At 37.4% G+C, this 26,893-nt stretch overlaps 5 protein-coding genes across 10 annotated transcripts in view; 4 read left to right on the top strand and 1 right to left on the bottom strand.

Annotated features, from left to right (window-relative positions):
* The window catches only part of LOC113687146 (synapsin-2), a 51,865-nt gene extending 44,642 nt beyond the window's left edge, over window positions 1–7,223 (top strand). Inside the window, exons 6-12 of one of the 3 annotated variants that reach the window (XM_089191104.1) lie at window positions 1,023–1,085; window positions 1,689–1,831; window positions 2,370–2,444; window positions 3,025–3,130; window positions 3,650–3,791; window positions 4,501–4,524; window positions 5,891–7,223. In XM_089191104.1, coding sequence (XP_089047230.1) covers window positions 1,023–1,085; window positions 1,689–1,831; window positions 2,370–2,444; window positions 3,025–3,130; window positions 3,650–3,791; window positions 4,501–4,524; window positions 5,891–5,994 — 657 coding nt within the window. In that variant the 3' untranslated portion in view covers window positions 5,995–7,223. Of the gene's footprint in view, window positions 1–1,022; window positions 1,086–1,688; window positions 1,832–2,369; window positions 2,445–3,024; window positions 3,131–3,649; window positions 3,792–4,500; window positions 4,535–5,890 lie in introns of all 3 variants that reach the window. The other 2 variants (XM_027204854.2, XM_027204853.2) reach the window with 2 other exon arrangements.
* Window positions 7,224–7,374: 151 nt separating this feature from the next.
* On the top strand, window positions 7,375–10,287 carry LOC113687147 (uncharacterized). 3 transcript variants are annotated; one of them, XM_089191107.1, is made up of 2 exons: window positions 7,375–7,478; window positions 9,224–10,287. In XM_089191107.1, the coding sequence occupies exon 2, from the start codon at window positions 9,283–9,285 to the stop codon at window positions 10,015–10,017; it is 735 nt and encodes a 244-aa protein (XP_089047233.1). In that variant the 5' UTR covers window positions 7,375–7,478; window positions 9,224–9,282; the 3' UTR covers window positions 10,018–10,287. The 3 variants fall into 3 exon arrangements, with proteins under 3 accessions (XP_089047233.1, XP_027060657.2, XP_027060656.2); XM_027204856.2 differs by lacking the exon at window positions 7,375–7,478 and adding an exon at window positions 7,851–7,959; XM_027204855.2 differs by lacking the exon at window positions 7,375–7,478 and adding an exon at window positions 8,782–8,923.
* Window positions 10,246–11,721, bottom strand: LOC149034991 (uncharacterized). Its single transcript, XM_089191106.1, has one exon. The coding sequence runs from the start codon at window positions 11,609–11,611 to the stop codon at window positions 10,868–10,870; it is 744 nt and encodes a 247-aa protein (XP_089047232.1). The 5' UTR covers window positions 11,612–11,721; the 3' UTR covers window positions 10,246–10,867.
* A 2,012-nt stretch (window positions 11,722–13,733) lies between these two features.
* Window positions 13,734–16,097, top strand: LOC113687132 (uncharacterized). The gene has a single exon (XM_027204835.2). It carries the CDS (start codon window positions 13,814–13,816, stop codon window positions 15,971–15,973), a length of 2,160 nt encoding a protein of 719 aa, XP_027060636.2. The 5' UTR covers window positions 13,734–13,813; the 3' UTR covers window positions 15,974–16,097.
* Window positions 16,098–16,751: 654 nt separating this feature from the next.
* On the top strand, window positions 16,752–25,834 carry LOC113687141 (V-type proton ATPase subunit S1). Of its 2 annotated transcripts, none has more exons than XM_027204849.2 (10): window positions 16,752–16,889; window positions 17,796–17,919; window positions 18,330–18,543; window positions 19,674–19,761; window positions 20,333–20,361; window positions 20,459–20,544; window positions 21,747–22,030; window positions 22,921–22,971; window positions 23,295–23,499; window positions 24,198–25,834. In XM_027204849.2, the coding sequence occupies exons 1-10, from the start codon at window positions 16,780–16,782 to the stop codon at window positions 24,402–24,404; spliced, it is 1,398 nt and encodes a 465-aa protein (XP_027060650.2). In that variant the 5' UTR covers window positions 16,752–16,779; the 3' UTR covers window positions 24,405–25,834. The 2 variants fall into 2 exon arrangements, with proteins under 2 accessions (XP_027060650.2, XP_089047222.1); XM_089191096.1 differs by having other exon boundaries at window positions 17,793–17,919.
* Window positions 25,835–26,893: the final 1,059 nt, after the last annotated feature.

Genomic DNA, 26,893 nt, shown 5'->3' with positions numbered 1-26,893 from the left:
AACATATGGTTAGAAACTCACAGAATTTCACCAGATTTTCAGGATTACCCCAGTTTCCTCTGAAATTTGCTTTACAGAGTTCTTTTTTCAGCACAGCTAGGAAATTCAATATTAGAAGCTTTATCGCCATACCTTCTTTGTCTGTATATCCGACCACCCATTTCGACACCCCAAGTTATTTAAGTTGTTTGCTATGAAAGAGGCTTACAATGTTGACAGGCTTATAGAAACGTGCGGTAGAGCAAGTTTCCGTTCACGATTAGAAGGCAGTTTGCGATAACGTTATCGGCTGTTAAAGTGCAATCTATAGATATGTATACATTTCTTTTGTGCTAACGAAAATTCCGGTCGGCTTTCAGTTCATAGAATCTGAAGAACATTGAATCTTCAACTACCCAGACATTCTATTCACAGCTCTTTCCAAGATAAATTTAGCGAAAAGTCAGGGTGGGCTGTTTCAGATTTTTCTTGTGCGTCCACGTCCAAAGATGAGAGCTGATTTACAGCTTCTAGAAGTCTAGTGAGCGGTTGACGCTTATGAAAACAAATATCTGAAATTAGCTTAAAACCTTAAAAAAAAAATAAAAATTCACACGGGAAAAAGGCAGATCGATGGATATTGAGGTGAAGATAAGCTAAGGAGCTGAGCTTGGGATAAAATGACCAAAAGCGAAGCTAGGCGTCGGCAGATAAGAGGGCTTACGTTAGCACTCTTAAATTAGCACCATCGGATCAGTGGTCAGTGGCGAGTTAAGTGCGGAAAGTGTTGTAGCATGATGGATGATCCATCAAAAAATTATAAACTTATAGTTTTACTTTCATATTAACATATCATCAGCGTTAAAAATTTTTTCACTGCTTTTTTTTCACACCCTAATATTCGTTTGGTGTGTTGTTAATTTAGTTGGGATATTTGCAATATTGATTAATTTTTACAGACTAAAAATAGTGACTAAATAGTGACTATTTATTGGTTAAAGATTGATAAAACTGTTTTTCGACGTTTTTCCTTCTGCTTGCAGTTAATAACTCCGAAATTTCCCGTCGTGGTGAAGGTTGGCCATGCGAATGGTGGATATGGCAAGGTAAGGAAGGTTTTTTCTTAAAAGTGTTGTCATAATTCATCAAACTTAGACAAACTAGACAATTTTTCATCATCATGTATTTCGCAATCAGTCATTTAACCACGTACCACCAGTCTGCTAGACTGTCTGTCTGCCAGACAAATCCTTAAACCTGTGGGCACCAGTCCTACGAGTGACAGATCCTTTCCAGATTATGACGCCTCCAAAAATATCCCAATATTTTTTTATTTGTTCGTTTTAGATTGTTTTGATTGAATAATAAATATTTGGAAGTTATGGAATGGTCACTGGCGAAAGAAAGGAAGAGGTGGAGATGGTTAACACCTTTTTTCCAACCGTTACCGAAATAAAAAAATCAAAGACTATGGCTCAGCTAACCATTCGAGAGTTTGTAACGCTGATTAACGCTACCTCGGTAGACCCCAGACTCCTATACAGTAGTCTGCTCTTTCCCCCCACCCCTGTCCCCACGTACCTTCCGTTTTGCCACCAATAAGATACAAACCCCAGGCTGTGGATACGACATAAATATTGTCCGATATGGCCGGACTTTTTCGCTCATCTTATGATGAAACCAGCTGAGTTCATCATATTCCTGTTTAGGTTTGTGTTCACAACCACCGCAGCTTCCAGGATATCGCGAGTATTGTAGCCTTGACGGATACGTACGCCACAACTGAACCTTTTATTGCAGGCAAATGCGACGTTAGAATTCAGAAAATTGGTACCCACTACCGAGCTTTTAAGTAAGTCTTTTTGGTTTGTTGTTTAGCTTCTTTATTTCAGCTATTTCAAGTCTGACAATGATATTTGTTTTGTACTGGAGCGTAAAGAAGTGCGGAGTATTTGTCAAATTCAACGGTATTCGGACCAGCTGAATGTTTCCCGCCAAAACTGCGCGCCGTTTTCGCTGTCTGCGTTACCAAGTCTTTGCCACCAGAGAAGCCGTGAGTCCTGGGAACGAGATTAATGTAGGTTTTGTTTTGCGTTGCGTTATGTTAGGGCAAACGTGAAACAGTAAAAATTGTACCTTTGTGCACTAAGGTGAAAATACTAGCACCGGGTGTGAAGAAAGGAAATGCATGACGAACATTGGATTTGAGGGAAAAAAAATCAGTATCACCTGTGCTGATTGCCGTTGCTTTAAACCACAGGTTTCATTGGTAACTGAAATTGAACTTGAGAGTACAAATAGTACATTATGTAACGCTAACAGAATGTTACCGACACTATATCACCACAGATCAGCAGTTAACTCGTGTTTATTTTATATTCTGCATAAAGACGAACATCCATTTCGGACAATTGGAAGACCAACACAGGGTCCGCTGTCCTTGAGGAAATAGCTATCACCGACAGGTATCATTTGTAATGACCTTGTGTCAGTCTTGCTTTCTTGGGTAGTGTTGCTATCCTTCGCCCTTCGAGCGTGATTCTTTTTCCTGCCGCTCAAAAAATCACCCCAGCTCACGCTCGCTGGTCATTTTCTGACTCCTACGAGAAAAGTAGCGCGATTTAAGCTTTAAGCCTGGACTGATGAACCTATTTAACATTTGTGAAAACTAGGAAAAGGCCCTACATTTGGAGAAGAAAGAAGTTTTTTAAATGATCCTGTTTTCTCCCCAAAACTCTCGATTTTAATGGGGAGAGCACTGGAGACGAGGCCAGGTCAAAACTCTTCGGGATGACCTTGGAGATTTTCGTAACACGCTCGGACGTCGTTGGCAATCATCATATTCGTGCCCGATGACTACAAAGAAATTTTGTGGATATACTTTCGATTCAGGGCAGGGGCGTGTACCGGAGTAAACTCGTTTTGCGCCTTAGTCTTTGTCTGAAAGATTTTCCTCTTTCAGACGTTTCTAAACGCAACAACATGTACTGTTGCTCGCAAGGTTTTTCTACAAAAGTTTTCTTAATTTTCATCTTTTTGCTGCAGGTATAAGAAGTGGGTTGACGAATGTAGTCAGCTGTTTGGAGGTGGCCTGGACATTATGTGTGTGGAGGTTATTGTAGGAAAGGACAACAAGGACTACATCATCGAGGTAACTTGAGAAATTTGAAAAGCTGACGTTTCGAGCTCTATGGATTGTTGTTTGTAAGTGTGTTTCTGTCGAGGAGAATGGGGTTGTCAGCTCTTGTGGTTATTTTCTTCGTCTTGTCACGAGCACGAGACATAAAAATTGTAAGTCCCCATGATAAATCGAAGCTTAGATCTTTGGTTCTGCGCTCCAATGCCCTGCCATAGAGCAACAGAGAGTCTGCAGCTAGCTGGGCCATTATAAGGTACGAATATAAAACACATCCTGCATCTTACCGCTAGAATCAGCAGTGGTAAGTAATGATGCAGAAAGAAATGGACCCAGTTTGCTGTTGATATCTAACTAAGTGCTTCACTTGCCCGCTGATGCAGCACAGAAGTTCATTAAAAAACTACTATGAATAACCGCGATGAAATCGAGTTTTTATAAACATCCTTCATGTTACAGAAACCAGGATAATCTAATGTGCTACGTATTGAACACACTGCACTCGATTCTCACTCTATTGAAATTTTCTGTAAGGTGAATGACACCGCCATGCGACTCTTCAGTGACACACAAGATGAAGACCAGAGGAGGATCGCTGACCTGGTGATCGCGCGAATGGAGAAAGAGTATCCACCTACTCTAGAACCCCGTACCGCCACGGGCGCCGCGCTTACAGGTGCTTTTACATCTTGTCTTTTAATTAACGTACAACTTTAATTAATAGAAAAGTCGACTGGTCACACCCCCAACCGCGGAAAATCTAATCTAAATCTAAGAAGAGGAAAAAATACAAGGGCAGGAAACGTGCAGCATATGTTAAAAGGTGAAAGTCACATAACCCGTGCTAAGAGCGGGAAAGTATCAACAAGCTGTGTTCAACGCGGGACAACACGTAACCACTGCAAATCACGACATGTAGCAGACACGAAGTCTCGAACAAGTGGAAGGAAATCGTGTAGGCCGTACGGAAGCGTGAGAAAACTCTTTTAGCGTGCAAGGCATGAAAAAAATTTTTCAAGTGCGAATGCTATGCCCACCACTCAGAGCATAATACATCTAGTTTAAAAATTGGTAAGGATTCTTAAAAAGAAGTTGACCTCCCAGTTTGCTAGCGGTTTTCTTGTTGTGTCTCAAGATGTGTCTGAGAGTAATGACGAACTTTTACTTGAAATTTCTTCTACACGTTAATTCTTGCTTCTTTCTCCTTTGTTTATTTTCCTCTGGAATGACGTGACCCTTTTTGTGAAGTGATTTATCATTAATATTTACTTGGGGTGCAATTCTCATCTTTTCTTTTCTTATGTAGAGCGAAGTAATTTGTTTATCTAACATTTTTGCTTTTGCATTCCTTCTTTTCTCTCTTCCTTTTACTTCCTGGCTCTCAGGCGAACGGGCAAGTGACGGTACCTGTAAGTAGCGGTGAGAATCTTTTCCTTTCACTAAATCTGTTCTATTTCTCTTTCAAAACATCTGCGCTGCGGGAAAAATTGCCATTTTAACTGATTGTTGAACTAAAGAGTTTTTTAAATGTAAAGTTGGTTGATGGAAATATGGAATCAGATATATACTCATAGCTGGCGAGTTTTAACAGCACCGTTTTTTTGGAAGTCACGTCATACGCTTGCCAATGTAGCTAAACTATGTTGTCCCTTTGGAATCTTTATGAACGAGATCGTTAGTTTATGTGACGTCACATAGTCCAACGTGTCGCTGAGTGGGACTCAAAAGCACCAATATGACTGACATATTTTATTTTTTCGACTTTTGTTATGCTGTTATGTTAATTTCCTTTATTTTACAGAGAAAGAGAATTGACTTTACCCAACTCTTTGTTCAATTAAAAGGCAATTTGTTCGAGCGGTAGAGCTTTCCATTAATCTTTGGTTGTCTTGATTCTGTTAGAAGAGAATGGATGATTCACAAGCAATCGACTGTTATTCTTTTGTTTCTCCTCCCTTCCAATGCTAACATCACTATCATTCACTTCTTGTTCACTTCCCTGACTGCTTCACTTACTTTTAGGAGGTTTTAGTTTGATGAACGAGCTAATACATCATGGAAATGTTACATTTCTTATGATTGTTGAGCTTTTTTCTTTTGGCATTGTACATGCATGCGTAAACCTCTAAGACCACAAAACCAAATGATTTTTTTCATTTGATGCACTAAGAATGTCGACGCACCTCGCAAGGACAATTTTTCCCCTAAAAAGTCCTGGACAAGTAAAAAACGTTGTCCTTGTTTTCATTCAATTCCTATAATTTTGGCGAAATTGCATCATTTAAAATATTGCCCCTCTACTTCAAGTACGTCTGATCATTTTAGCAACGTTTCATCGTTAGAGCTGTTTACCGTTACAAGATTATTGTATACCAGAAGAGAAAGCTCGACCAAGATAAAGAGTAGCGGACTTAAAAAAAAAGAGAGAGAAGCTTTTTTTTTTTTATCTATGAAGCAAGCTTGTTCAGTACAAGCTGTTTCAAATAATAATTCAGTTCGGCTCGCACAACCCAAATTTGAAGAGGAGACTACGACGTCACTTTCTCTGTCGATTCAGTCCCCTCTCGATGCTACACAATTGGAACGCAATCTGGCTATGATGATTAGTCTTAAAAATTAAAATAACTTTTGGAATATAGGCGTAATAATTACCGTGGTGTATTTCGGCCCAGAATCGAGTAAAAACAAGAAAAACAGGTGTTAATCTCAGGGGTTGTTTTACTTTTTGTTTGGGAATGAATAGATTTTTTTTAGTGAAATTTTTTTCTGTTGCAGGTGCTTTTAAAGTTATCGGGGGTCCCGGCGCGCCGACAGTTTCAGAAGGGGCAACAAAGACGGAAAAAAAGAAAAATGGACTGTTCAGTGGTTTTATTGATTAGGATTATTTATTGTTTGAATTTAGCCGCAGCTATGTGTGTAAAGAGTTTTACTTAACTCAATTTATGTATACCGGCACATCGGTTGTTCAACTCGGATTGTTAGGCTGTTATAAATGTTCCTAGCGATGGTGCCACTGGCCAATGCGTGATGAATTCCTCACGTAGTAGCTGAGTGTGCACGGCCAATCAGATTTAACTAACAATCAATGCTAACCAATCAAAATAATAGAATGCGTCTTAGAAAGCAGACTTTTCCGCTTCAGCTTTAAAACGGAAGTGGATGAAACTTTCTGGTCAGGACGTATGGCTATCTTGGCAATTTACTAAACAATCTAACACTTATTGACAAGATCACACCACTTTTTTAAAGAGCTACAAGGAAATTAATAGAATTGCCTAAGTTTGAAAAACAGCAAATCCAGTTAGAAATTAGTGATTTCAAAAAATTTCAATCGGCTCATTTCTTTTGAACAGTACACATATAATAGAGCTCGTAATGATTTTAAACTAGCGGAGCGCTCGAGCTCGGCCAATTTGAATTCACTCGTAAGGTTACTTACTGAATTGTATCCACTCAGTCCTATTCTCATAACAAAGATTTCTACTGGCTTTGGATAAAAATCCAGGATTGCTTAGTTTTTGCTTTACTTCGCTTCGTGGTTAGTCCCGACTACTCGCGCCACTTTTCCAATCAATCAGACTCAAAAACTAAACCATTGATGCTTGGTCATCCGCGTTTTCCCGCGCTTTAGGTGGGGTCTTACTTCTGATTGGCTCCTTGTGATATTTTCATTAGTCCTGATTGGCCGTCGTGATATTTTCATTAGTCCTGACTGGCCGTCGTGATCATTTTGGTAATTGTTTTAATGAAACTCGATTGAAACTTTTCTCCTCTTTTTAGCTCTTAGTCTGAGAGAAAGTGAAAATTCCTTTTCGCTAAATTTGACTGTAATTATTTCTAGAACGTTTATTCATAGTGATGATATCTTGTTGGGGACACTATTGTAAAAATAAAATGTATCGAAAGTTGCTAGGCATACGAATCGAAATTTGAATAATGTATAATTTTTATAAATTTATTTGACCTTTAGGATTTTTAATCTTGTTATTTATATAATTCAATAACTCATAATGCCAGGACAAGTCAGTTCGTAGGTTTGATGGGAGTTTGAAATAAATATATTCATTTCAAACGACTCAATAAGTCAATAAATTGCATATTCCCGTGCTGCATGTGTAGTGTTTGCAGATATCATGCTGAACCTCATCCACTAATTGCTTGATAAACCGGAAAACCCAACCTCGTTCCCAGGTTCTTCTCTCCTCTTCCCGCGAGAGAGGACGGGTTCCTTAGCCTGAGAACGCGGATGCCTGAAAACTAAGATGATTCCGAAATAAACAATCAACAAATTTTGCACAAAAACAGGGTGATGAAAGTTTCCGCAAATGCAGATGAATAGTGGAACTTACTGATCAGATTCGAGGTACTGATAAGATGTTTAGTGATTTTATTCAAGTGAATTGGCGTCCTCCGAGAATTTTGACAATCTGTTGACGAAAAATGTCACTTTACAAAATTTGAAAAACCTAACCCTTTATTAAATGTTTCATGCCGGAATTACTCTTTGGAATGGTGTGATCATAACTAGATACAAACTTTTGATAAGTCTTCACATATTCACTGTAACTCGAGGATCAATAGTCAGCCCGTAAAATATATAACGAAATGTCATCTTTCAGCAGCGCATTTCGATTCAGCTCTTCTGGTGATAGATAGCGATGGGGAATCTGAATGGAAATCTCGTGACAAATGTTTAAGAGGATATCATTACACGTCATTAATTTTTGATGAAAAATTTGTGGATGAGTGCTGTTAAAAAGAGCATTTACAGGTACCAAACATAGACTAGAAGACTCAGTTTTTCCATCCACTGTCAAGTCCTCTGGGAAATGTGAATATATGAGGTACGACAACTCGCATCTCCATGGTTTTTCGCGTCAACACCAGCTTACGACCGCCTCGGGGTTTAATTTATTTAGGGGTTTTATGTATGACTGACAATTTCGCCGGTGATGTAGCTTAGATGAAGGCAAATAGATGTAGTTATTAACAGTCCTGTTTTCTGAAATAATGGCTTGAAAACGCAGGCCATTGTTTTCTATTACGAATTAAAAATGTCTAGGCTAGAATCGTCTATCAACAATAGAATTATAAACTGGCGATCTCTGTTTTTAATTAACAGACTTACGTTGCAAATTATTGAAATGTTTTCTTCACTCAAATTAAAAATGGTCACGTATTGAAGGACTGTGTGTCTGGAGAAAATTTCACTTTATCGTTAACCCTTTTAGGAAAATGATACATGTCTTACTTCAAAATTCATCAGTCTGTTTGAAATGCAATATGCAAAGAACTTTGAAGGGCTTTTTTTCCGCGTTGAATAAACGTTTTGTTTTCGTAACATAAATCGTTTGTTTTTATTAAGACTTTTATGGCTGGCTTTCATTAGAAAGGATGTTTCACGAAGAGTAAATATTATGGTTAGGGTTAAGCATTTTGCAAATGAAAGAGAAAACTGGCTGAAGACTTAATCTAACAAAACATTCAACTGGTTCAGTTAGGTGAAATCTGTCATTACTTTCATGAATTTTTCATGACGATAGAATTATCCTTTCTTTAATGCAAATGGATTATAAAAAGGCGGTGCTTTCACACACGTCACCACCGACCAATTTACAAATCAATTGTTCGGTGGTGTGGAAATGTTAGGGCGGACTTAAGCCTGCGATAACAGTTCGTGTTTGGGTCTTCAAGTTTAAAACTGATAAAAATATTATCAGTCGATCAAACTGAACGTAAACAACTTGAATTCGAATACTGAACTTAACTAAAGATTTAGAACGTCAGAGGCAGGTGAAACTACAGGAGGTAATGGTTGAACTAATTTATTTCATTGTAGTTTGACATGTTTATAGTCACACGAAACGGAAAACGTTGCATGTAAAGCTCGCAAAATATAAAATTCAACTGAAGGCAATGAATTCGAGCGCGGAGTTCAATTGCAGACTGCTGTGTTCGTTTCATAAACTGCCATATATTATTTTCGCGTAAAAACTATGTGACATATGTTAAGCACACTAAGAATACGCCAGAAATTAAAGTTGGAGTTGCTACGACACTTAACTTACAGTAAACCAAGACTTGTCGGTATGTGTTTTCTCTTCACAGAGGATTAAAACGTACTTTGAACAGCAAGCTATCAGACCGGATTTTCGTCAGAAAGAGGGATGGCTTTGTGTTCAACTTCTGCCAACAAGGAACAACCCTTCCTGCCATCAATAGGTAATAAAGAAAAGCACAGACATAGTGCAGAAATCCGCGCCGACGTAGAGGACTTGAATCGACGAATAGAATTTTCTGAGGACATGAACGAATCGTCTAAAACAACCGCGAGGAAAGATTCATCATCAAACAAAACTTCTCAAAAAAACGACATATGTAAGAGTGGACGAGGCAAAGCGATCAAAACAAGGACAGACAAAAAGCGAGGAACCCATTTTCATTTGCCCCCGCTATCTTTAAAGCCAGCCGGAAACGCTCGGCCAGTGGAAAGTTGGAGTGCTGCGTTAGGTTTACGGGAGAGCTTTGAGATTCCTCGTGGTTTCTTGAATAAACTTACCAACGAGGTGCTCAGAATCGATCGATTCTTGAGAGAAGAAGCTATGTTAAAGCAGATCAGAGAAACGAGGATAATATCTAGGCAATTGAGCGAGTCTACGGACAAGCGAAAACTCTCTTCTTTTGGAATTTCATTGCAACATACTGCTCGACCAAAATTCTCCTACTTTCCTTCGCTAACAGAGCCATCAATTGAGCGTCCGGGATCGCCCTTGAAGCCGTGTCGATCACCAGAAAATAAAAATCGAGAGCTAATGAATCAACAGGAACTTGAGATTCAAAGGAAAATGAAAGCGTTTAAGCATCGCCATTCACATCCCAAGCGTAAAACAAAATTAAAATGAGGAAACTAAGTGCATTTGTCTAGGAAAAAAGGCCACGATTTGCACCGTAGGTTGTCAAGGGAACGAACAATTTATAGGATCTCGATTGTTTACACATAGGCGCCACCTATGTTTTCTGTTTTTCATCTATATTTAGTCTGGAAACTTGTACATGTTAATTACTAGGAACAAATGATCAAAATCTTTTTTAATTTATATATTTTAAGTTTTCAAATAATAGACGCCTTCAGAGCGACAAGTAAACTTTTATTAAAACTTTATTTCAATAAATTCACAAAGCTCAGCATGTGATAGTTTATCCTCAGTCAGCATGCTTCACACTGAAGCGAACACAGCGATCAAACATCTGCGCATGTGCGGATTTTGTAACATCCATAATGTGTGCTTTGTAGAAAGCTTTCAGGCTATCACGCCTGTCAGAATCAAGTTTTCTCACACGAATAACAAACAACTACTCAAGCCAGTAAGGTACGGTGTTTTAGAAGTGTAAAACCTTTTTGGTCTTTTCAGGTAAAGCTCTAAACAGAATGGTAAATCAACAAGATACCCATACTTAGATCAGCTTTCTGTTTGAAAAGTATCGAATTATCCTTCTACCTACTACCTACTTTTGCTTCCTTTTATAGATTTCTGTAAACATTTCAATCATCTATCGCTTAATTTGCGAGAAAGCTGTTGTTTCCTTTGAAATTTTCCGCGGGAAATTGGCGCGGGCAGTTAACGTTGATCCCTCGCGCATGCCCAACGTTTTACCGCTGTGTTTGCTGAACGGTAGCTGGACGGAGCATCCCTCTTCTATTTAATGGTAAATTTTTACTCGGCTGCACATGAGATTTCTGCATTCTGTTAATCAATCCATAAAAAACGGAGAATTAGCTAAAGGGCGACACGAGAGATGATGCTTTTCCACAAACATCTTCTGAACCTTTTTCAGTGATATAAAAATCTTGGTGTATTCCTCCCTCGTTCTCAGGCTCCCCAGCTCGAGGGCTTTTTCCTTTTTTTTCGGTTTCATCTTTTCCAATTCCATTTTCAATCTCTCTCTCTTATTTAAAGGCGGAGGCGAAGGAAACCTTTGAAAATAGGAATACTTTATGCGTGAGAGTTTTTGCGAGCACTGCGTATATCTAAGATCCCGTTGGAATTCGTAGTTTTTCAGCAATCGCGGAAAACTTTCATTTAAATTTTTAGCTTCATCTGTTTTGGGATGGTGGTTCTCTGTGTCTCCTCCAATGTCTGAAGTGTAAAATTCGTCTTTATTCAAATGAGGATTTTCTTCAATTTCTTCTCCGGTTTGAAGACCTGTATTTGATCCTGCGGAGAGATGAAGTTTTGGTAACTTAAAAACTGCCAAATCTGCAACTTCAGGTTTTTCTCTTACTTTTTTGTCATCTTCAAATGTAACCACCTTCGCATATTTCTTCACACCAAAGTCGAGTTCGGGTAATGCCTTCAGTTTACTGGTGTCTTCAGATCTGTTCACCATCTCCTCTTCCTTATAAGTATCAAAACGCCGATCGCATTCAGATTCTCGGGATATCAAATGTGGAAGCTTGAGTTGAGTGTCATCTAGTTCAAGTTCCTGGTCGGTCATGATGCACTGAATATTTCAGTGCGTTGCTCACAGAAGTTGTTATTTAATCTCCTCACCTTTTCGTGCCGTTACAAAGCCCCTGTTAGGTACCGTGAGCTCTCGGAGCTTTCAACAACTGATTACCAACCAGGTGAAAGGTGAAAATGTCAGTTTACGTTGATCTCGATATCTTGGCGTTTAAGAAAATAGAGAATCACTGTGACACCATAGCGACCGTACTAGACGTAAACTTACAACCAGTGAAGTTCAAATCGACGATGGATTTAAATAATTTCTCTTCGTGGAATCACATGCACTTACTAAAGCGTCCAAAGTTTTATCACGGTTGGTAAAAATTTGCTAAAGGAGAACAAAAATAAAACAGCTTAGAGTTATTTGGCTATGTTGGGAATAATTTCCAAAACTGTAAACAAGACATGCACCTGTCAGACTTGGCCGGTGGAAACGTAGATTTACAACAAAGGACGCCAATCATAGCCAACGTTAGGTGTGAAGAAATACTTAAATTAATTGGCCCGATGAATTGGTGTTATTTCTTTAAAAAAAGCCTCTAGCTTTCCAGACAGAATATGGCCTAAGATGAGTTTCATTTGCAAATTTATCGTTATGTTACTAATGTACTTTTTAATCTCATGTTTTTTGTTGGAGTAATTAAAAAGCATAGTGAAAAAGCAAATTTAATTCGTAATTGTCCATCGATTGTACAACAATTTTGATCCTGATTGAGGTGTTCTTATGTATTGCATTTTCAGGGTGTGAATATTTTCAATAGAGAATCAACAGAAATCCACCCTTTGAGTCACATGGATGCTGTGTGTATCCAATTAAAATGACAGGGGGAACGGCAGAGATAAATTGATCGGATTAAGAAGGAACTAAAGCCTGACTTAGTGGCCCTTTCCTCTCCTTTTATTCAGTTGAACTCATTGAGTTGAGTGGTTTGTAACATAATTACATGTTACAGAAATCCTTCCAGTTTTGTTTTATATGTAGCATTCAGTCACACCTCAAAATTTTACGTACTTTGATGAACGAGCGAAAAGCGCAAAAGTGAAGCACATGCATTTGATATCTTTGAACGAGAGTAGATTGGATCTAGTATTGTCGGAAATCGTTAGGTAATTCAAGGAAAATAACATTAAATGCGCATGCTGTTTTCAATAAATCCTATTGCACGACTCGAAACAAAAACTGTCAGGAACTTTTTTAATAGAAAGAAAAGACGAACAGGACAAGTCCAATACGTTTATATGTGTAACTTTTTACTTCATTTACTGAGAAAGTTAAACGCAAGCCTCTACTCCATGTTCTTGGCCCAGTCTTTTTTTTCTGGCTCGCGTCCAAACTTAAAATCAAGCGTCGCCCTTACATGGTATTCTTTCGTTCATCCTGGTCATATCCCAGCATCCCTTCGTTCATGATGACCAGCATTTCCCATCATAACTGAAGGATGATGGGAAATGAGTGAAAAGGCGACCGCCTCCTTTTGACTCAGTCCCCAGTTCGCCTCGTTCGCCCGCGTCCCATAGTTTTTCATTTAAATAGAGGAGGCAGATCTTTCTGAGGAAGAGATTACCATTGTCAGTAGTTTTTCATGGTTTCTGTCGTGGCTATCTCCAGTTACCCATAAACTGAAATTTCTCCCCTTTTCAATTTCTCTTTCCTTTCATTCGGGTGTGGTCGTCGATTTTCATGGCCAAATTCAACCTGTACCTAAAGAGGATTTTCATGTAAAGGAAAGTAATTTGAGCATGAAACTGCTCAATGATTCCAGCTTTCGAAACAATAGTTGCACTTTTTCTAATAAAATACAAAGACAACCTACAGTAGAGTTTTAATTTTAATCGCCTGACAGGCCTTATTTGCTCAGGTTAGCAGGTGATTAAAAAAACATCTGAATTTTCCTTAAAATCTTATTTTTAGATTTATCATTTCTCGAACAATATGGTTTTGGCGCGCAATGAAAGAGTCTTGCGTCGTGACACGCTGGCACTAAAATGGCTCTCTGAAAAAGATATGTTGATTTAACTGGCTGATTTGCTTTGATATCACAGATTATAACTTGTGACGTATACACAATCTTGGCATATACACATTAAACCGTGAAATACCAAATAGCTGATGTCGATAAAGACAGCAGGTACCGGTAAATGGTTTAACCGCACGTTTTTGCAAAAGTGAGCCGTAGTTTTATGTTTTTAAATGATTTATGAGATAATTCTTCAAGAAAAAAATTATTTTTTGAAAACCAGCTCCTGTTTTTCAGCCGTTGCACGAAGTGATGAAGGAAAGTTTTGTTTCACTGTGATATTCACAATGTCATCGACAGAAAATCTATTTGAAGACGCTGGGAAGTTCACTAGCAGTTTAGAGTCAGGCTATAAATCCGAAGGAACAGATAACGGTCTGCCTCTTCCGAAACACAAAAGCAAAAAAAGCAGCAAGAAAAAAGAGTCTCGCAAAAATGTGGGCTTGGAAAACAAAGGTTTCGAAGCCGATACTGAACAAACAGACACAAGTACCAAACATAAGATTCAAGTTCATCGGGCATCAAGCGAAAGCAAAGCACGAAAGTTGACAACGCAAGATAAACGGCGACATAGCGATACGGGAAGAATATCAGTGCTGGATGATACCACAAAACCCTCTCATGAAAGCGCTGCCGCACAGAAAGAAAGAGGCTCCACTCGGCGGCGTTCAAGCGCTGATGAAGATTTAAGACGAAGAGCTTGTTTCAACTCGATGCGGCTTCGCCGAGTTTCAAGTTCCAGCCAGCTGCCTTCTTATGAAGTCGATACTAGTGTGGAAGACGAGATGTTTTACCAAAACCTACCAATGACTAGTGTTGAAAATGGACATCAGGAAATGACTAATCAAGAAAGACCTAAAGACGAAGTGTTTCACCAAAATCCACCGATGGATAGAATTGAAAACGAGTATCAAGAAGTACCTTATCGAGAAAGGCCTAGATTAAATAAGGCTGACAGGGTATTTTCCATGGACAGTTTATGTAACTCTGTCGAGCAAGAAAATAGAAAGCTGGACGAATATTCCATGCGCCTATCGTGCGCTCTGGAAGAGAGAGCCAAACTGGAACAAGAGTTGAGCATTTTACGCAGCAATGCTTCGGTTGCACGCACCATGTCAACAGAGGAAAGTGAAAGGTGGAAAATATCGCCCGGCATTCACTATCGAAATGAAAAGTACAACTCGGAGAGAAGGGTAAGTTCCAGAGGTGATTTAAACATGCAATTATCAATTGAACAGCTTAGAGGTATGCAACTTGAACAGAGTCGAAAACTACCTAATGTTCCCCCAAGAGTAGCTTCTCAAAGAGACGAAGAAATCCACGAGCGAATAGAGTCAGTAAATGAGACGAAAGTCGAAAGACTACTTCAGCGAAAAGTGTCCGAAAAACTTCCTCAGCAGGCAGAAGGGAAAACAAAAAGCCAGAATTTTCGCCTCAGCGATCCCGAAAAGACGAGAAGAGAACGTAAATTGGCCGATTTAGCCGCAGATCTGTGGAAAAAGCTGTCACAAGGGGAAAAATTTTCTGAAAATGAAGTTGAGCGTAAAGTAGCAACACCTGATGTACCAATGAGAAACGAAAATGGTAAAGACTCCAAGACTCGTGGTGATTCGTTTTACGACATGGGGTCAGCAAGTGAAACAGATTCCGAGGAATACTACATTCCTGAATTAGCTAAAGAAGCCATTCCTTCGACCTCAGGCATAAACTCATTAAAGGAAAAGAACGCCAAAGGAAACTCTTTAATGCGTTCAGAATCAGCTTCAAGCCTGACGCGCACTGACGCGTTTAGAAGAAAGCAGAGGCGCCCCATGCGGCAGAAACGCGTTTCAACTGCATCCGAGCCGCGGAGTGGGGAAGCAAAATCTCTCAAGTCAATGGAATTCAAAGATCCGCCAACGAATAAACACCGTCAAGAAAAACCGGAAAAAATGGACGGAATTCGTAGCACTGAAGCTGTGAGTCAGAATCACAGTGCAAGGTTCGACTACATGCTGCCGCCTGGAAAACGAGGACAAGGGCGAAATCCATTTTCACAAAATTTGCAGTCTAGTCCAAACGAACCTCCTTCAGGAGAACAGCCTTTATGGGTAAAATTGCGTTATTATCAGGAATTAGAACAAAAGAGGTCTCAAGAAGAGAATGCGTTTGATTTATCTGACGCATTTATGGCTGCAGAGGACATAGAGGTAGAAATGAAATATCGAGAAAAAGCTGCTGGTGAAGCCGCCATTTTAAGGCAGGAAGCGTCGCGGTTGCTTTGGCAAGCGATGAATTTGGAACGCATTTGCGATCCGAATGCCCGAGTACGCCACATTTTTACGCCTTATTGACATGTCAGGCTCGGTACGTTGTTAATGAATGTTTGGAGCTCTCTTTTATGGGAAGAAAATACATTTTTCACATCAGATGCTTGCGGTTCCTTTTTTTTCTTTTAAATAAATTTCTTAAATAATATGTTTTTCCGGATTTCGTTGTCTTTTTTTTCCTTTCTTGTCTTTGTCTTTTGTCTGGCGTCCTCACATTTTTAAACTTTTATAGCCTTTAAATTTCCAAAGGGATCCCGACCGAAATTGTTACTCCACAGTTACTAGATACGGAGTGCAAAGGAGAAGCCGTTATCTCAACTCGCTTTTCAGCTCTAAACACGGACTTGAAGTCCTGCGGACCAATATCACTATCTGAGCAAATGTTTACCTACTCCTCCCCTAATCCAATATTCAATAACAGTCAACTGATAATAAGTTAGGGTTGATGTAAAGCTAGGAGAGGGGTATTTGCACAGTTTCTCTGATACTGACATTGATTCAGCCCTGCAAATGCGCAATAGATACTTAACCCACTTGTTGTGCTCCATAATGTCGCTTTACTTAAAAAATTTCGGATTAATTGAGAATTGCGCTAACGTAAGTGGACGTCACCAATTGAATACAGCCGAAAGGTACGTATGAGAATAGCTTATTTCCGTAGAAAACCTCTTCTGTACACATTAATCAATAATTTTTTCACCACCAACTCCCCCCCCCCCCCCCCCAACCCCAAAATATTGGAAATAAAAAATAGAAAAAAAAACTGAAATATTGGTCAGCGGAAGCGCGATGAGCTAATAAGATCACGTGCCTTCAATGAGACAGGCAAGATGGCGGCTTCGTCGTCCCTCTGGCTGTGGAGTGTTTTTATTTCGTTTTTAGGATGTTTATGTGCTGATTCTTCCTTACCAGTTCCCGTTTTTATATGGTCTAAAGATAGGTAAGGAATCGAAAGAACATTATTTACCGATTGCACCGTATCCATTCAATTTTCAAAAGGGGCTTTTTGATCGAATTTCTATAATTTGGAAAATTGAAACTCAAACTTGACAAATTTTGGCAGAATAGACATGTGTTTGGTTAAAAACGAAATCGTTTGGGAAATTTGAGATGTATGCTATGACTTTTGAGTTGGATTTGACATGAGGAAACTTTACTGAGTCATTTCTTTGTCTTGTTTAAGATTGATGAGACAAAACTCAATTTAGAATGTAGATTATATTTATGAGTGTTTTCCTGTAAATTAAATACATGATTAATTTGTGGTAAGAAATTTTAGCGAACAAGTGCATTTAGGAAATTAAAAAATATAAACAGAATCAAATTGAGAGCTCTCTGAATGAGTCTCTTGAGACAGGCAAGTTCACTTTGTAACTTTCTACATCGTTTGCAATTACATAAGTGTTGGATAAATCTTGCATCATTAAGAACCTTCTTACAGTAGCCTATATGCACGTAGAGCTATACTGGTTATGTAGGCCTTGCAACTCAACTTTTTCAAATTTGAGATTTGGTAACCATAAAAATGAGATATGGCCGCATGAATTTATGTTTTGGTTGAAAAGCTTATTAAGAGAAAAAGATTTGAAAGCTTTGTACACAAATGGTTGTCTTACTTAAACTTTACATTATTAACAGCACTGAAATAGTCAAAATGTAACAGTTTGATGCTTGACTGCAGAAGACAGGTTGTAAAATCAGCACCTTTTGCTTCTAATTAAGTTACTTATTGAGTTCTTTCCACTTGCCACAGTATTCAAAATGATGTCAGCCTAGAGTGCTTTTTTTAAAGTTGAATGGTCTCAAAGCAGTTGCAAATTATGTGTCTTTGTTATCTTGCCAGCAGTGGGGTTATTAGTTCTTCACCTGTACTGGCAGGGCACACAGTAAAGCAAAGTGATTTTCAAGATAAATATCTCAAGAAACTATTCAACACCCCGCAAATCATTTGTGTCTTTCTACAGGATAGGGTAAGTGGATCATTAGGCTTTTTAACCTCTAAGATTGACTAGCATTCGATTTCTCCCTTTGTTATCCCCCTTGAGTCAAACATTATGGTCTTGAGAGTATAGGAAATGATCACCAACTGGAAACGCTCTTAATTGTTAAACTAATTATATTGTTAAACATATGTTGTTAAATTGTTAAGCGATATATACACATACACCCATTTCAAAAATGTTGCAATTTGAAAATATACATGAAATATAAATATCTTTTGTTTTCTCATCAGAAAGAGACTTTTTGATGAGAAAACAAAGGTGCATATATTTCATATATTTTTTAAAATGTTTTTGAAAATGGGTGTAGATACAACCATATGTATGTATGTATGTATATGCATAATTCTCATACAAATAATTTCTTTATATTTTTTCAGTTGAGTATAGATGATCTTAGTCACTATGGTGATGCGTACAGCACTGGAAACCAAGGCACAGCATTTTACAACCTTAAAGTTGCCATGGAAGCTGCCAACTCATCAGCTGTCTTACCATCAGTAGATCTTTCCTCATCAAGTGGGAATAATGATGAGTTGCTTCACCTGATCAGAAAAATGGCAAGTGGTCTGGTGAAGGAGTTAAATCCAGAAGGTAAAGTTAATGGGTTGGAATGTGTCTGCCCATGTTTTAATTTATTTTCTCCCATTTCCAACCTTTTTGTCATGTGTTGCCTTACCAATGGTTAGATATAAATTGTCATGGTATAGCATTGAGTGGGTATTTGACTTATTAAATGAAAAACAAATGAAGAGGGTGTCCAAACCTCTGAGCTGCAACCATTTTGGTTGCCATGGGGCATTGAAAAGTTTTGTGCGCTAAATTTGCAGTTAAGGTTGGTGATTTGATAACTTGTGTTTAGCTGTAATTTAGAAAGCTTTAAGTTTTTCTTAATTGCTTTTTTTGTCGAGTTTAATTGGGTCAGATATTTTTTTAAAGCAATTAAATGTTGAAAAAAAATATTCAGGTTATGAACTAGCTGTTCCCTATTTTTCTGGCAATTCTAATTTTATTTCTGGCAGTTATGGTGGTGGGGAAATGGTAACTTGAATTTAACCTTTTTACTCTATGTGTAGTAATTCTCCTTACTGTCTGCCATACAACTCTTATTATGTCAAGTCAGAGAATTTGGTATTGGGTCAACTAATAATCTCCTACTTGACATTTTCTTTCTTATCATCATTTGTCTGCTAGATATTGTATTGATATTAATTGTAAGGAAAAAATTTTTTCTTGGTCATTCATGGAAAGAAGAGGGTAAAGGAGGTTGGGCTTTGAACCATTCTCATTGCAACCTGATGAACATCTATCTGTAGTCTAAGGAAAAAAAATTTGTCTTGGTCATTCATGGAAAGAAGAAGGTAAAGGAAGTTGGGCTTTGAACCAATCTCCTTCTAACATGATGGATATCTGTCTGTAGTCTTTGTCCTTGTTTAGTGTGGATGATACAGTTTGCATTTAATCTCAGAAGTGATCAACTTGAAACTTCTCCCTATAACATCCTTACACTATCCAGCAAACAGGTGATGAGAATACCGAAACTTATCAGGTAGAAGTTGTTAACTTGATCCAATGCTAAATTCTCCTAACTAATTTATGAGTAAATGTGTAGCAGATAGAAGGGAGAATTAAGGATCAGATCCTGGGAGTTAAAGGGTTAAAAGGTTGATCTATTCTATTAATGAGTTCTCTGATGGTTCCTTGACTTCTTATCTCTCAAACAGAAACAGGAAAGTTTGTTATTACAGAATTTTCACTGGATAAGGAAAAGACCAATGTTTTCATCTTTCATTTGATGCCAACATCTTCAAGGTTTGTCTATCTTATTTAAACTTTTGCAATTTTGAATTGTAATTCACTTCCCTTGCACTTTACTGTTCCCCAGTTCATAATCTAAGACAACTTGCTTTACAAAGATTTTATACAATTTATCAATCTGTCTCAAAAAAAAAACAAAACAAAACAAAAACTGTTATACCTTTGGTAACTACATCTAATAAATTGTTCACTTTTCTCTGAATTTATTTAGTTATTTACTTAACCATTTACACTTTAACATCAGTATGCTTATTCTCCTTACTGTTCTCCATGCATTTCTTGAAGTGCTTGCAAGGAGAATTTGTCTAACAATCAAGGGCTTCTCTAGTTGGTGATCATTTCCTTTACTCAGGGGTGATATTTATGAGGAGAAATTTGATGCAAGTTGCTCCAAGGGGTCAAACATTGTTATCATCATTGCGATTTACAATTATTACACATTTGGATATATTTGGAGTACATTTGTGATTAAAAACAGTTATTGTACATCCACATGCATACATTTATCATTACATACTCACTGTAGATATCTGTTCAACATGTCATGTTTTTCTGTCATCCCCAGTGAACCTGCAAAGATGTTTATACAGAATGGTAAGTCAATACATGTATTTCTTTACATTTTCACTTTTTGGTGAAGTATAACTGTTAGATGTTAAGTTTGAGAACTTTTCTGCCTTTTCTTTTTCAGATAAGCTGATTGGGGCCATTAGTGGTCAGATGTCATCCACAGATTTGCCATATACATGTATTATGACTGCAGGTTCTCCAAATGAGGTAAGACTAAATAACTAGTAATAACAGTTGACAAGTAAAGTGTGTTAAATCTATCTTAGGAATGGATATATGTCATGGGGTAATGAAATCCATTGCTGAAACAAGGTTTTGCCCACAGTTCTTATTTGTATTAACACATTTTGCTTTGATCAAGTGGTCACACTTTAACTACAAATCTTCCCATGGCATCCAGACCAAAGTAAGTCAGCCTGTGGGACTTCAATAAGCCAACAGGATTCAAGGCTCTTGCATGAAATCGAGGCCTGTGATCAGCCAGTCCAAGAGGGTGCCTTTTAATCCACTCAAGAGAAGCAACACGAATATGCTAAAAAATTTTTTTGATGCAATGTACAAACTAGCTGCGGCTTTTTGTCTTTTGTAGTCCAAACAAATGTTTGTGGTTTGTCATGACCAAAATTTCTATAGGTAAATAAGTTTTACAAAGTTCCTAGTGAGCAGCCAAACAATAAAAATGAAGGGAATGTAATAATTTCAACTCTTTGTGGTTGTAGAGGTACATCTCAATCCAATTATTACAGGTCTTTCACAGAATTCAGTAATCTTAATCCTTTAACTTTCAAGATATCGTTGTAAATTCTCCTTTATGGCTGCTATACATTTCCCTGCAAATTATTGGCAAGAGTTTGGTGTTCAATCAGGATGATGACTTCTACCTGATAAGTTTGAATATTCTCATCACCTGTTTTGCTAGAAGATGTTTGGAAATTATAGGGAGAATTTACATGTTAATCACTTCTGGGAGCTAAAGGGTTAAGAGATCTTAAGATAAACCCTTATCTTATTTTCCCAAAGGGACTGACACAAGACACAGATAGAACAGAGTCAACTAGAAATGACACTGGTTTGAAACAATTATAGGGCTTTTTGATTGAGCGATGTTAAACCAAAACTAAAGTTAATAACAACTGGTAATTTGAAGAAAGGAAAATATCTTTGGTAGCTTACAAAAATTCAAAGTAAAACCTACCAGACTGCCTAAAGCATAGGAAAAGTTTAGCCAACACCTTGGGATTGCTTTTAGATTAACTTTTTTAGACCAATTATAGAGTGAAGTGAAGCAAAACCAAAGTAATTGGGGATTACTTTGAATTTGCTATTCATTTGAAAATGCTCTAAAAACACTTTTAAATTAAACAGCAACATCAATGGGTCAACATTGTAATGATTTTGTTTCTTTCAAGGTTATTCATGAAAGACTTTTATTAGAGAAACAGTGGCAACAGGAATCACACGACAGATTCCGAAGAGCTTTGGAGGTGGAAGATTTGGGAAGTGTACCTGAAGCAGCCGGAAAGAATCAACTTATAAATGGGAGTCTTTTTGCTGATGCTGGGTGCATTTTATTGTACTTCAAAGGATTTGAAATAATATTGAATGGCACCACTCACAACGTTTTCAGCAATGCTACGGAGGACTTAACTTTTGATGTTCAAAAGGATTGTACTGCGGCTAATACAAGTGATAGGTATGATGCGTTATAAACTTTTGTGTCTATTAATTAACAATTGGAAGCTAGAGTTGCTCTCGGCTACGCCACGAACAACTCTTATGCATCTTTCATGCTCTCCAAACTTTCCACGTGCTTCATATCTCGATGAACGCATGCTGACATATGAACCAATTGTTTTATAACATTTTCAACCTGATGGAAAATTTTTTTCTCAAGGGATTTGTTTGCTGACGTCATGAGCGTGCACAATAGGAATATGAAGCATGCTCATGCAATTGAATTTGATTATACAAATTTACTAGCTATGTTATAATGGTCCTTTTAGCTAAATTTTTTTAATGATATAGTTGTTTCACTGTGTAATTTGATAGTGTAGTTACAGTTACATGTACTAGTCCTAAGAGGATTGTTCAGAGGTGGTGGAGTTTTTTCTGGTGGAGTGTTTTGAAATCCTTTTCCCTTTGCATAGTCTTTTTTGAGGCAAGTAAACTCTTTTGCAGTCGTCACATAGTTCAAATGAATAAAGGGGGTAAGTTTCTTAAGAAACTGTGGTACTGCATTGGTTGGAGAGTTTAAGAAGGTAATTTGATATCATCAACTGAGTTAATAGCATAAATTGGCCACTATAAAGAGCTTTAAAGGTAACATTTCAAGTGTTAGCCCTTGGTCAGTGCTCTTTGCTCTGATGAAGGGCTAACACTCTAAATGTCAGCTTTAAAAAGCTCTTCATGGTGGCCAATTTATGCTATTAACTCAGTTGATAATATCAAATTACCTTTGAATAGTTCAGTTTGTCTGTAAGCCATTTGCAACTTACGGTATTTTTGTGTTGCTGTGTTGCTTGTTTGTGGGCAGTTAAGTAAATTTTTTATAGTGACAAAAAGTGTTTTTCTTTCTGTTAACAGTATCACAATCATTTTCAAAGGTATTAAAGGAGTTAAAACATTAGATCTGAGGTGAGAAGAACATAAATACTCGTTCTTGAGGTTTGAAATCATTCCTGGGGATGAGAGGAATCAATTCTTAACATTTAAAGATAATTGTCTCCTATTTTCTGATGTTAAGTATCTTGAGAATTTTATTCTGAATTCAAACACTACCTCCTATTTGATGTATTACCCAATTTTTATTTACAAGCACTATCTGTTTGACAGTTTAGTTGAATGAATTGTTGGGAGAATGTAATTGTTAGTCATTCCTGGTGGTGAAATGGTCAGCAGAGTGTATTTGTAGTACATTGAACATCTGACACTTGTCTCATGTGTTTCTTTGTTCTAAGCTTTACCTTTACTACAAATGCATCTGAATGGAAATGCACTGATGCAACCTTAAAAATTGATGTTACATTAAGTGGTCAAGAGATTAAGGGAACCTTCACATTCAATTCAAGTGGAGTATTGACAGCTCCTAGTGAATATTCATACAGTTGTGTCTATGTGACAATGAAACACAACATGATCCCAATCAGCTTCAAAAACTTTCAGGTAAGGTTGATGACTTGTTCTAGCTTAAAAAACAGTCCAATTATGGATAGCCATGCACTGTGCAATATTACCACTTACCTAATGCAGTATGACCACTTTTTTTGCCCAATGGAATTTAAACACCATCAATGAAGGATCATTTTTTTATGAACATTGTCAATCCAGGTGCCCCCTTACTTTCATGGCATTTACATGTATTAACAGGGTTTTACTGTCATCTGTGAACTCTTTGATTCCTGAATCACTTCCAGACAGCTGATGTTCCTTTTTTTTCTCTGTTAGTTGTGAGAATTTGTTCTTTTAAGATGACATCCTTTACGTTGTTAAAATGAATTTGACTTTTGTCACCACTTGATTTGCTCTAATTTAATGTTAGCAATTGCTATAAAGAAGCCTTTAAAAAATAATCAGGTGTTGATGGGCTTTCAATTGATGTGCTTTGTTTTCATTCTGCACTGCCAAAGGAAGGTAGTCTACTATCACTTCTGGAAGAAAAAAAATGATGATTAAACACAGAAATATAAATGGAGTTGGTTTTGTTGTTAATAAATGAATGAGCTCTCCAGTTTTCCTCATACAATGAAATCAACACTTGGTGGTGCACAAAGAGCCACCTTGTAAAAATCCAAGTTACCATGTATTTTTCCAGTAAATGTGAACCTATCTGTCAACCAAACATTTTGTTTCATTCCCTACAGGTTCAGCCAATTAATGTTAAGAACGGCACCTTTTCCTATGCCTACGATTGTACAGGGTTCTTCAACATCCCTATTCTTATGGGGCTGATCACGACGGGTGTTCTTCTGATCATTCTCTTTATCGCAGTGCTTGTCATGTTCAGCTTGACTACATTTGACCGATTTGATGATCCCAAAGGTCCTACCATCCACGTTGCAACTGGTTAGACAAAATTGAAGTCAATGACATGGATTAGATCAGCTGATAGTTTGAAATGCAGTTTACTGTTCCCTCTTGATAATAGTGTGATGAATTATTTGACAGACTTTTGTTGGTTGAACAAAATTTTCAACTTTAGGTACTACATTTTCAATTATTAAATTTAACTGTTTGAGGTGCTGCATTTCTAGTTGAGTCTTGTGGAAATGTTCTGGTCACTACTTAATTGTGAGTCTTGCATTGTGCAGTCAAGTTCTTTTTTTTAATAACTTGGGCAAGTGGGAAGAGAGAAATGTTTAAACAATCATGATCATGAACATGAATCATGCTAAGTGTTTGTGGCAATCTCTTGGCAGATCAGGGGGGGGGGTCAGTCTAGGGGGGCAAAACACAAAACCCCCACCCCATCAGACATGGGTTTTGTTTTTTTTAACTACAGTAGGTACTTGTCTGAAACCAAAATGACATGATCATATATTACTACTCAAGTTAATATAAGTATTTAAAATTAAGTTATCTTGAAATATTTCTCAGCTTATTTAGGCCCTAGCCTGAAAAATTAATTAAGTTGTCTTTTCCTAATCAAAGTATAGACCCCCACCCCTCCCCCCTTCCTTCTTGACAAAATTTTCTCAACCTTTCCCCCCCCCCCAAATATCATTATGAAGTGTCCATCAGATCATGGAATGGGAAGGTTTAAGGTTATCTTGTAACCCTACCTTAACTGCTTGGCTGTGGAAGGTCTGTGTACAAGACCCAGGCTAAGGCTGAAATATTCTTGAGTGGCTCAGAATTTTACTTTTTGTCATAATTTTGGCAAATGTTAAATAAAGTAACTGAGACATTAATGATTAATTCAATTATTCAATTAACAATGTGCAATGATGGGAGATGGTGAGAAGCTTTTTGTGGGAAAAATATTTCATCTGCCAATATTTTGCTTTCCAAATAGTGGAAATTTGTTTGTCATGTCAAATAACAGTAGCGATGAGGAATATTGTTTTAAAAGTTCCTTTATTCATGACTTTTGGTGACTGATAGTTTTTTGGTCACATTAGTAATTGGTTAAAAGGTCATTGTAAGGATCTCTGACAAAAATAATTTAATCGAAAGTTTTCAAACAGGTAGCTTGAGAAGTTTGCATTATATTTTGAATTAATGTTTTGTATTACAAAAAATGTTTTCTCCCTTGTGGTAATCTGGATTACTGAATAATTATATTTGGATATTTCTAGCTCTTAATTTACAATCAATGACTTATCAACATAAGCATTCATGCTAAATATAAAAGTGAATGTGTTAATTCAAGTGAGCTATTTGCTTGATGAGTTTCTATCAGTTTTGTCCATGTAGTTGTGCTTTTCAAATCAGCATTGTATCTAACTTTCCTATGATGATTGCATGAATATAGGATAAAAATAAAAGGACTATTGCAGTGTTTTGGTTTGTTACTTACCATCTCTGTGTAGAATGAGAGAAATTTTTTTTAATTTAGTGTTGACTTTTGTGTGGGATTGCACTAGTTGTTCTTTTTTTCCTTTTCTCTACCCTGAAATTGGTTCTGAAAACTTGTGGCATCCTCACTATCAAATAGATGCAAAACTATACAAATTGTGACAGCTCTCTTTGGTGTCCTATAATTTTTTTCCAAAATAACCAGTTCTAGTTGCAGTGGTGATCAGTTTGGTTTGATCCTACATCACTTAAATGAAAAGTGCAGTAACTAGTTCCAATCTCATTTGTGATTAGGTTGGATTTGTCCTACAACACATAAATGACAAGCCCTCCAACAGTTTCTTGTCATATGACAAAGCTAAGTATTGCTCAGGTGTCAAGTTTTTCCATTATTATTGCTCTTTCACATCGTAGAAAATTTATAGTATTTAAATTGGTTTAAGCTCCCATGGACCAATCCAGTTAACTTTTATACCCTAACATTAGCATGCATATTCTACATACCATTCTCTATATTTTTCCTAAAGTGTTGATGAGGAGAATTTTTTTAACAATTAACCCTTTAACTCCCAAGAGTGATTAACATGTAACTTCTCCCTGTAATATCTAAACATTATCTTGCAAACAGGTCATGAGAATACTCAAACTTATTAGGTAGGAGTTGTTATCTCGATCTAACACCAAATTCTTGTAACTTATTTACAAGGAAATGTATAGCAGTTAGCAGGGAAAATTGACAACCAGATCTTGGGAGTTAAAGGGTTAAGAACTTCTTTACTGAGTGATCATTTACTTTATTCTCATGACCTTAATGTGTCATTCATGGCTAACATTGCAGTCCACATTGGAAGGAGGCATCAGATGCGAGGCACTCTTCGTCAAAGGGTCGACGGCACCTGGATATAACATGAGTGACCGGAAACAGATTGTTGGATAAAACCAATTTGTATTGTGTCTAACTGGGTTTCGTGAGTGTCTCCTTTTATACCTATTTGGGATTTAAGTGGAATTCCAGCATGGTCCAGCATTATTCTGGCTTATG

The sequence above is a fragment of the Pocillopora damicornis genome, chromosome 13 (assembly GCF_964200805.1).
Source record: "Pocillopora damicornis chromosome 13, jaPocDami1.2, whole genome shotgun sequence".
Lineage (NCBI taxonomy): Eukaryota > Metazoa > Cnidaria > Anthozoa > Scleractinia > Pocilloporidae > Pocillopora > Pocillopora damicornis.
This window is presented reverse-complemented; position numbering and strand designations above follow the sequence as displayed.